General features: G+C 38.4%; 1 protein-coding gene across 2 annotated transcripts in view; it reads right to left on the bottom strand.

Annotated features, from left to right (window-relative positions):
* Positions 1-1,998: 1,998 nt before the first annotated feature.
* The window catches only part of SLC25A21 (solute carrier family 25 member 21), a 259,335-nt gene continuing 250,023 nt past the window's right edge, over positions 1,999-11,310 (bottom strand). Inside the window, exons 8-10 of one of the 2 annotated variants that reach the window (XM_063332193.1) lie at positions 7,135-7,316; positions 6,261-6,313; positions 1,999-3,685 (exon numbers count right to left, since the gene is read on the bottom strand). In XM_063332193.1, coding sequence (XP_063188263.1) covers positions 3,615-3,685; positions 6,261-6,313; positions 7,135-7,316 — 306 coding nt within the window. In that variant the 3' untranslated portion in view covers positions 1,999-3,614. The remainder of the gene's footprint in view (positions 3,686-6,260; positions 6,314-7,134; positions 7,317-11,310) is intronic. The other variant, XM_063332194.1, reaches the window with a different exon arrangement.

Genomic DNA, 11,310 nt, shown 5'->3' with positions numbered 1-11,310 from the left:
TTTATGGATTTCCAGCTTTCATCGTCAAGACAGCTGTGGGTAAATTTTCATAACAATCTAAGTAACCAGTACGTATGTTACGTACAGTCCATCCACTGCAATATAGATGGACTCAACTGGCTGCTGCCACCTTTGCTTTTTTTGCATTAAAAAATAGTTACTGCAACTGTATTTATATCTATAAAGAACACAGGTATTGTATTATGGCCCCAAGGAAAGAAAAATCTGATCTCAGGTCTGATCCCGTATTCTTCAGCCTCAAAGGCATTCAACAGCTGTTTAGCTTTAGCGAGATGCTGAAACCCTTGTTATTCAGTAGAACACTTTTTAAAGAATGTTTCTTTGGAACCACTAAAGGTAACGTGCACACAAGTGCATTTCCACCCTGCCACACTGTTAGTGACATGACGGATGTTATTCTGCCTTCATGCAGTCGTAGCTGAAATAAGATGAGCCTTAATACCATGAAAAAGAAACAGGTTTAATTCCAGACAAGGTCTTCACTAAAAATAAAATGGAGATAAAAAAAAAGATAAGAAAAAGATCATGAGTCAACAAATGATTAAGTTGGCAACAGGATTTTAGCTTTCAACCTTGTTGTTTTACTGGATTATAGAATTATTGAGTAAGTTGACTTATTGTTACCCATACAGCACAAACAAGGTACATGAAAGGAAAAAAAAAATTGAAAAAAAAAAAAGAAGAGCAGCCTTCCATAGCACAACTTTTTGAGCTCGAAGAATTCATGAGCCTGTAACAGTGTGCTTATCTTAAAAGTTTTCCAATTTCTCCCGAGCAACAAGAGGTCATTTCTGGAATAAAAGTCGTCTTTTCTGACATTCCCATGAGGTTTTAGTGTGTTTTGGGAGATACTTGGAGAGACAGAGCCTTAGGTTGTATCAGTTGTTTGCATTATCTTGTCCTCAGCTGAATCGGGATAATTTATAAAGCAAGGACAGGACACGATGTTGATTATTCCTCACGTGGGAAAACACCATCATGGACCGTTTTTGTTTCTGTTTGTTTAGGTACAGCTCCTTGCGCATCTGCCTGTTGTATATAATACCTTACCCCCAAGTGGGAAGCCAGTGGGGCTGCGTGCAGAAAGTGTTGCTCCAAGTCAGCAAAGGTACCTGGCCTTGGCTCTTGGTGAACTGCCTGTGATGGATTTTTTTTGGTGTGAGTTTTCACCCCCCCAAAATTTTTTTTTTTTTTTTTAAATTCCACGATGCAGAATACTCCTTTGCTCAAGGACTTTTTTCCCTGCTTATACTCACGGGTAAACTGAAAAACACAACATGGTAGCTAATTAGCCACACAACTTTAAGCCACTTTACCATAAACAAAGGGGGAAAAGGGATTTTTTTTTTTTAAATTAAAATAATAAACAAGGGTCAACTGCCGCTGTCAGGTACAGGGGTATAAACCTGGAGTGAACTGACTGAGATGAATGGATTAATTTGGGAAATATGCAGTACATGTGAGCGCAGAATTTAAGTTTTTAATCCAAAAAGCTTACACTCCATTCCCAGAGTGTCAAATGTTTTCAAAGGAATCAGGGAAGCCTAGTACTCCCTTCTATGACAGCCCCACTGTGTTTTCTTGGTCCCGGTAGAGAAGTCCTCTGGTGTAAAACTGATTGAGAACCCATGATACACCAGGAGTGATGGGGGATTGGGCTGGCACGCTCACGGTTTTTTTTTTTCCTAAAACAATGCTGTGTTTTCTACTTTCTAATGGTTCTCTTTTTACCAAAGATCAGGCTGAGCTATTAACTGAAAAAAAACTCATGTTGGAAAGGATGTAAAACCAAAGGCTATATATGTATATACAGTATGTTTAAAGCCTTTTATTTTTATATTTTGAATGCTCTAAATTAATAAATGACTAATTATAAAGCGTTTTGCTTTTAATTTTCAAAATTATCTTAGTAGTGTCTTCTCTTTGGCTAAGTACCGATAATGAAAAGCAACAACAAGGAACGTTTGCCCTAAAATTATAAACTGTAAGAGAGCTAATTTTACTGATTTTAACTATGAAGTAGCATAGGTATGAGAAGTCGCTGTCGTCAAATTTAGGCAAAAGAGAGGTTTATTGAGCATGTCAATACAAGCATCCTTGAAAGTGCTGAGAATGCGTTTCTATTTTTAGCTTTTTGTTGCTTTTCTAATGCATTAAAAACAGTTGCGAGACGAGACTTCACATGTGAACTGTCATTTTCAAGTAACAATCTGGAAAGCTGTTTCTTTAGGATTGCTGGGAAAAAGGTTTGTACCTCCTTAAGAGGAAGAACATTTAAAGTTAAGAGTGTGAATGCAGTATGAGGCGATACAGAAACTTTCATCAATTGCAAGGTATGCATTCATTGACGATACACCACGTTTAGACAGGGGGAACATCTTTATAACAGAATAATGTGTAATTTTAAGTTATTTAAAGAGTTCTTGAAAAGAAACTGTAGAGCAGCACAACTGCATGAACTAAAACAACGTCTTCAATTAGCACAGCACAGAATAGCACAGAAATTATTGTATTTCACAGAGCTGGTTAGAATAAATAGTAAAGACAGGAGTACATCACTGCAATATTATTTATATTTACAGTGACTGGGAAAAGGAGCAACTTTAGCTTTAGAGCAGCATCTATAGCAAGGTGCATTTCTTTGAGGTGTATGGCTACCTAATTACGACTGCATATGTACTATCAGTCTAGAATATTGTTTCTCCATCCCCTGGTGGTAATGAAAGGCTAAAGGGAGAGTCAAGGAGCCCTGAGCATTTTTATCACAGGACAGCTCTTTAAACAATAATATATGAAGGTGGATAAAACATTCACAGTAAAATATCATATGCCTAAAAGTATTTTTTTTCTGTTAATCTATTTACTCATTTCTTCCATGATTCCTACAGTTGTTTTGCACTTTTATTTAACTTAATTCAGACTAATTATCTTCAGTATCTTCTGTGACCTGAGTGAGATTTGTGGCTAAGAACAAGTAGGACATTAACAGTATGTGTGTTTTCAAGGTTGTGGCTAGTCATGCTGTCCTTTTTCTATCCTGACTCCCAACAACTCTTCTTATCAATGTTGAAATTGTACTGGACTGAATTGAAACTGGACCCAAGACTGACGCAAGAGTTTGCAGAGTTTGGGTCATGTGCTTAACCTGGAGACAATGGAGCTGTCACTTCACACTAGCTTAGTATCTGGCCTCACAGGATTATTTCATTCTTTTCTTCAAAATCCCCTGAAAGTTATTACCTTGCCATTTCAGCTGAAACCTTTTAAAAAGTCTGTTGACCACATAGTATAATTCAGTGTCCAGATTTTTCAGTTTGTCCTTGAAAAACTAACTTGTTTGTATGTCTCCTTTATGTTTTCTCTTGATCCAGTAAAACAATTGCAAATATCAACTGTGCTATTTACTTATGCACGTACAGAAAAGCATGTCCTTAAATGTTTTCTTGGATCTGAAGACCAAATTTGTTTTGAACTATATTAACGTCAGTGTAATCTGAGGGCATTCAGCACCATAAAGGATGAGAATCACTTTTACTTTATTGAAGTGTATTTTAGAATGCATATAATTTTAAAAAGAAAATTTTTCAGAAGCACTACTTGTGATCGACTGTGTCTTGAAGCCATGCATAAACATATTCGTAAACCAAAAGCATCACTGCACCACCTGGAAGAAAAGATATTATTTTACTACATACAAAATTCGATATTTTTAAGATTTTGTAGAGCATTTGTAGTGTGTAATCTAAACCAGGACATGGCAAAGCCTTATTTGCAAAATGGATAATTCCACTAATTTCCTAATTCATTAAAAATTCACCATTTCTTAAACCATACCAACTTTACTTAATATTAGACCATAAAGTTGATGTGAAAAGCTTGAATATTAAATCAAAATCACCCTCAGTGTGATTTTTCCTAACTTTTTTTCAAGGTTAATATTTTTCTTTGTTCTTTTACAAGCGAAGCTTGCAATCTGAATACGCCTGTATTTGTGTGTTTGTTTAGAGTTAGATTTGGCCAAGGAAAGAGCAACTTGAGTGGCGGAATGAGAAAAATTCATCACCAGGGTGATGAAAGTGCTCCCAGGTAAGATTCAACAAAGGTTTTCAGCTGTTTGTTTACCATGTCTAAAGGAGAAGATCACAGTATTGAAGTGAGTATAATCTTCCTGTGCCTGTACCTGGCTGTGAATCCACAGGCGAAGTTTTGATCTGATGAAATGGCATCATCTGCTAGAACTGACAACAGTATAAAATCCTAGCTTGAATGCCATGAAGTATCTTTACTGTTAGTGAAGCCAGACTAAAGCCCTTCTGTAACTGGCCTGTAATTGCTGTATGAGCTAAAGAAGGGAACATTTCAGAAGGTGTACATATATGTATATAACCAAGCATACAGAGAAGCTCCGAGTTGGAGAAGAAGGGGAAGGAGAATCAGATTCCAGGCTGTAGGAGTAAAAGTCTGTTACAGTGTGCTACTTGTGGGTGCCAGCACTGGGGCACAAATATTTTCTTTCCTTTGCCTTCACCTGTTGGCTCAGTTAGCAGGTTAGAGTGGCACCTCTACAAACAAGTCTTCTGCTGAACGGGCTGACCTTTCTGGGTAGATGGGATGGGCTCAGACTACCAGGCACACAGAACGACCACATGAGTTTTCCCATGTTATTTATCCTAACGAACCATCATCAAACTCAAAATCCTCTATGAACAGCAACTCCCAGCCAGCTAGACAGAACACAAGTTTGCAAAGGGCTTTGACCAACAAACAAATCAAAGACACAATGTCCAAGATGTGATTTGAACTCAAATCAAGGCTGATTCCAGTTCTCATACCGTGTGACCCCTTTGTGTATCTCTTTTCCTGAAAGCATTTACATGTTGAAAGAAGGAATTACCTTTCCAGTCACAATAAAGATTGCATTATTGTTTCATCAGAAAGCCAAATCTTTGTATCAGTCAATGGGACCGCAGCAGCGTTTAAAACGAAGCGCACACTTAACTGACTTGCTGGATCTGGGCCAGAACGCATAGTCATTTGTAAGATGGAAAACTTTCTTCCAAAATCTGCTGTGCTAACGCATACTGGGGAAGCGAAACCCTGCCTTCTCTTTGTCCTGGATGTAATTTAGTATCTTTGGAGTATGAGGGAAAAGGCTGTTAGCTCCGGAGTCCTCCCTAGCTGCCTTGTTTCCCCTCCCCACCTTCTTCCTTTACCCTGCACAATAACCAGGCATGGTTGAGCACTCAGCCGGACGGATTGGGCATGCAAACATTTACAGACAAACCTAATGCCTCCTTTATACTGCAGAACAGACTCTGTACCTGCTTGCTTTTAACCATGTGTGTTCTTGCCTATTAAATCACCTTCCACAATTGGAAATACAATTTCACGGGCATGGGATACTGTTCAAATTGGGGCTTCTGCTTTTTTTGACACAGGCTGCCTCTGTGGGCTGGCGAAGTCTAAGGACCCAGTGCTTTGCTTTCATGATTAATCAAAACCAGTCAGGGAAAAACAGTCTAAAAGTTGCAGAAGATCTAGTTCTCAACCACTGTGCTGCCTCATTTGAGTAACAACTAGTTGAGAAGGGGTTTTTAAGCTTAAAACCCATTTTTAAGCTTAAAACCCATTTTTAAGTTATCCTTGTCCTCTGAGCCTTCTGGGGCCACGCAAGTCTCTTCCCAGCTCATGCTATCGGCCTTTTCATGTCTGTTCTTTACAGCCCCCACAGAGCACAGGAGAAGAAAGTAACTGGAATTTGATATGCCTGGGCTATGCCTTGACTAGTTGAGAGCATTTATACTGGAGAGACTTGAACCTGCATTTTAAGGTGACTTTACATAGGTACAGAATAGTCGTAGTGAAAACAAAAAATCACATTCGAAAGAACAGGAAGCTTTAAGAAACACTTCCAAAGGTTTTACAGTTCTGGCATTTGCATGGATGCACTTTGGCTTGTTCACAAATAAAGCAATTGCACAAGCCAGCAGTTACTTGGATTGTCAATCATCTGATGTGTATATGATGTTTTCAGACACATATTTAGCCAAATCCATCTATGATACTATTAGACTATGCTATTGCCAAAAGATATCATTCAAAAGTGAAAGAGATTTTGATGATTTCTGGTACACCGTTTCAGTTACTCGACCGATGCAAACTACATTTTGTCAAGAAACTGAAAACGGGAAGAGAAAGCAAGAACAAAAGCAATATAGAAATGACAGAGGAAAAATTACCTGGACCGAGCCTCATGATCTTGGGAACCAAGCCTTTGTACAGAGCCAGAAATCTGTAGCAGAAGAAAAACAAACAAAACATTTCAAACAATATTCTTACTCTAAAAGAAGAATGGAATTTTAGCATGTGTTTGTTAAAATGCTGGCAGAGCACTTAGAAGCAATTATTTGAAATTACACACGTTCAATAGCAGGCAGTATCTGGATTTTAACATTTTACAGAGGCAGATCAGATGAAGAGAAAAAGTTAATCAATGTTCAGTCACAAAAGCTATGTTGTGAGCCTAGCCAATCAGAAATATGACTTTAATCAGTGAGATGGTTTTACTTTCAAGACAAGTCTGTTAACAACAGCTGCATACATGGACAAAATGACTGCTATAATTGAATATCAAAGCTACAACTCAGTCCCCGCTTGAGAAATATTTTAAAAAGTTGGAAAAGCGTTATTGCCACAAGAATCCGTCCCCAGTTTAATTATTTCGGCAGTCATTTTAAAGGTACAGAGCTCTGTATAATTACAATTAGATTAAATTGGGAAATATTCTGTTTTCTGATGATATTTCCCTTTTACAAAATGAAGAGTTCAAAAAAATTACGTAGGAGATATACCAAGCATTTACTTGTGGAACATAAACTTAGACAAGCCAATAATCATCTTGTAAGTCTTTTGTAAGAGTTCACATGGAGTAGGAGGATATCTCCTTGTAATTCCAAAAATACATTTTCAAATTGTTACATTGTGCTCTTTTGATACGTGAATTCAGGGTGGTTTAATGGTCCTCGTCAAAGCTGAAATATAACAACATGGTTTTATGGACCCATATGAACTAAAACAGGGGTCTGGACATTTATTAAAATAAGAATGTTTTACCCTTCCTCTTTATAGACTGTTGCCATAGTTTTAAAACAGGTTCTGTACTTGATCTCTCCAGGAACTGGCTGTGGTCCTTGAATCCTACTTTTTGCAACATCAAAAGGAATGTTAATAATTGAGGCTATTGTTCCTGAGACTAGCCCAATTCCAAATTTCCTCAAAAACTCCAAATTTGGATCCTACAAAAAAAAGAGAGAAAGAAAGAAGAAAAAAGGGAAACGGAAGGACCTGTGCAGGTTAAGCACTATAAAGTAATATGTATTTAATCAGAAAACTCACACAACACAACACACTCGTGTTATTTTAGCGGAACACATTAGGATTTCCTATGCTGGAACTTGTTTTCTTGACAATCCTATTGGCTATGTTTTTACACATGGTCTAAATTGCTGAAGTACACATTTCCTCACACAGGATTTATAAACACAGTTCATAAAGAAAGACTGGTATGGCATATGGGGATGATTTGTATAATTGGGCTTCACAATGTACTTAGTATTACTGTATCAAAACAGGAGAAATCCAAGCACACTATTAGCTAATTGGCCAGAATATTTTACAAATGACAGCAACTTCCACCATGAAGCCTACTAAAACGCTCATTTGTGTGTTGGACCCCCAAATGCTAAATTAAATAAAGGCTAATCTCAGTCTGCTGCCATTCCCCTCCAGGTTTTTTACATTTATTTTCACGTGTAGCTGATCCACTGTACTGAGAAGTGCTAGCTTCCTGTTATTAACAATCCAACTCGGCGCAACTGCAAAAGAGCCTCCACGTTCTGCGCATTATAAACGGTGGTAACTCACTCAGCTAATTGGCTGAAGAATTTACAACAGATTGTTTCTGAGCCCTACTCTATATTCACGGGAAAAGTTAGAAGCAGGTTAGAAGTGCATCTAAACCGTCTTTGCTCGCTCACTGTTCATTTGATCTTTTAGAAAGATGTCCTACCTCGGCATTTTCTATGACATTAAAGAATTCGGTCTTATCTGGGAGTCGAAGTCTCTGGAAGCAAGTTTAATCCTATTTCTCTAAGTAGTGGAAGTCACAGGGAAGTGTGTTCCAGTGCATTTACTGTGCACAGATTTTTTTGCTATTCGTCTTCAACAGCAAGGACACTTTTTTGCTGTATCAGGCTCTATATATGCAGTTCCATTTTTTTTCATGAAGGTACTTTAATTATAGAAGATCATCAGTAAAATAACAAATGATCTTGCCACGTTATAACATCAGCACAATATTAAAATGAAAGAGTTCTTTGTTTCCTAAACCAGTACACTTGTGACTGAAAAAGGAAACAATGAAGAAGTTTTCCTTTCCAGATTAGCAACAAGGAACATAAATTAAAACTTCCATAATATGCATTGGACAAAGTCCATACAGGTGTTTAGAGAGAAACGTCAAAATCGACAGGGCTTTTTATTACTTGCAGAAAAACTTAACACCTTGATTTCACAAAACATGAAACATACTGATAATACCTTTTAAAAATCAGAATGGCTTGTGCTGCATAAAAAATTGCAAGACTTTATTAGCAAAAAGCTTAGCAGCAAATTTCTGTTTATTCTGTACCTCCTGACAGTGGTTTGAATGCAAATGAAATAAAGCCGGTATTTCTGGTATCTAGAGAAGAAAAAAGGACCCTTTTTGAAGTTCGAGGGGCAGCAGGGCTGTCCCCTTCCAGCATGGTGCCTACCTAACTCCAGGCAGCAGACGTGTGATTACACCCACACCTGAGAGCTGAGTACTATTCCAGATTGTATTAACCACCTCAAACCAGGCTGCAGTGAGGACACTACCACTGGTCTGCTGGCTTTTCATATTCCAGAATGGTCTGAAATATATTTTTTCAAGCAATCTGGTGCAAGGACACTTTCTTCTGTAGTGCCGAGCATAGAGGGCCACTCTCTGGGGTAGGCAATATGTGTCAGGCGAAAGTATTTACTTGTTAAGCACCGAATTTAAAGCCTTGTTTCTCCTGACAAATCCCTTATATTTGAAGGATTGATCATTTTCCTATTTTGGTGAATCAAAATGCCGTCGTTGCCTGCTTTGTGTTTGAGAGTGCCACAGAGTGTGGGATACAGTGGGTGTCCGATCAAGTGAGTGTCTATTGGAACCAGACACTGCACCAGCACCACTAAAGGGAAACGACCACAGACTGCTTTATTTCTCCTCCAGTATTTGTGACACAGAAGATGTTGAAAGGCAGCATTTTGCTCATTCACAAAACTGGATTCTAACCAAATGTGCTATGGTATACGCTAGCTCGGCTATATAACTTGATTTTTTTATTACAAGTCTCATGGGAAAGGTTTTTGTGGTAATCGTCACTGTAATATCTGGATCGTTTAATTTGTATAACAGATTCAAAAGAAATTTAGCAATAATTAAAAGGTTGTTTTTTTCTAAAGGCACAGAGTAGTGGCTTTTTACTGTACCACTGCTCCCAAGTGAAAAACAGAGATTTCAAAACATGCTTTATTACCTCTGTCTACAATGCTTACATGGACAAAGGAACATTGGCTGTCTATCATGTAGGTGTTATCAGGAAGCGGTGTTTTTCTTTTTATACCAAAATCTGAACTTTGGACAATGCCAAAATAACCCTAACAGTGTAGGGCTCTGTGAAAGGAGACATGAGGATAACATATCTGTCTAGTGTTAACGCTGCAAGTGGCTACCAGAGGCAGTTATCATCAAGTTATTGTCACTAACTTCTGCACCATGAGTTCACTGACTGACTACTATATGTTTCATGTTTGGTACACTAGAAAAAGAGATTCTCACAAGCTCCTTTTGCTTTCATAAACGGTAGAGTTGGAGGAAAACCATGTATGATTTCTGTTCTTAGACAAAGATGATTTTTCTGCAGTGTGAGTAGAACATACAGAACAGAAACTTGATTTTAGATGGTGCCACATCACAGTACAGTATACCACAAGGAAACGAAATGCCAGTTTGCTTATTCACAATGCAATAACTTTGGTGTGTCTGGATAATGTAATCTGTGATCATCTCACCTTTTAACCATGCTCTTCACATTTCCTGTACACCCGAGTCCCTGCCCTGTAAGCACCAGCGCCATCAAAAATAAAGAGAGAAGAAGGCATCACTAATAAATGCCACATCTATGCACATCCTGCTGGATTTCCCTGCTTTCTTTGTAAGAAAAAATTTTGAGATGTTATCTCTCTGCTTTTTATACTTCACTACTCCTATCATAACATTTTTTAAAAAGTGGAGACTCCATAAGTTCCTCCAGAATCATATGCTGCTTAATTCCTTCTTTTATATTCCAAAATTTATAGCAACAGAAAATTCTAGCCCTAAATCTACCACATACACACCCATGTACAAGAGTGTCACCCACTGGAGACAGTTTTAATTTATCAGTTTCAGTCGCCAAAGCCCCGGGCTTTCCTTTCCCTACCACTTCATTCACTTGTTTATTTGCTGGGCACTTTGTCAAAACCTCTGTTTAAATCTTTGATCTCAGTCTAAAGCTTCCAGACTATCTTCATCTATACTGAAGGAAGGTCACTTAATTCAATAAGCAGCATAAACATTAATCCAGGAATGAAATAACTCTTTGGTAAATGTACGTATGCTTGGAACTCAGATAATTTAATTTTTCCAGAGTCACAGAATCATAGAACGGTTAGAGTTGGAAGGGACCTTGAAGAACACCCAATTCCAACTGCCCTGCCATGGGCAGGGATACCTCCCACTAGACCAGGTTGCTCAAAGTCACATTCAGCCTGGCTTGAACACCTTCAGGGAGGAGTCATCCACAACTTCTCTGGGCAATCCATTCCAGTGTCTCATCACCCTCAGAGTAAAGAATTTCTTCCTAATATCTAATCTAAATCTACCCTCTTTCAGTTTAAAACCATTATTCCTCATCCTGTCGCTACAGTCCCTAATAAAAAGTCCTTCTCCATCTTTCCTGTAGGCCCCCTTTAGGTACTGGAAGGCCACTGTAAGGTCTCCCCAGAGCCTTCTCTTTTCCAGGCTGAACAGCCCCAACTCTCTCAGCCTGTCCTCATAGAAGAGGTGCTTCAGCGCTCTGATCATCTTTGTGGCCCTCCTCTGGACTTGCTCCAACAGGTCCATGTCGTTCTTGTGCTGAGAACTCCAAAGCTGGACACAGTACTCAAGGTGGGGTATCA

This window comes from Chroicocephalus ridibundus, chromosome 4, assembly GCF_963924245.1.
Source record: "Chroicocephalus ridibundus chromosome 4, bChrRid1.1, whole genome shotgun sequence".
Taxonomy (NCBI): domain Eukaryota; kingdom Metazoa; phylum Chordata; class Aves; order Charadriiformes; family Laridae; genus Chroicocephalus; species Chroicocephalus ridibundus.
Note: the sequence above shows the minus strand (reverse complement) of the source record. Positions and strands in the feature narration are given on the sequence as shown.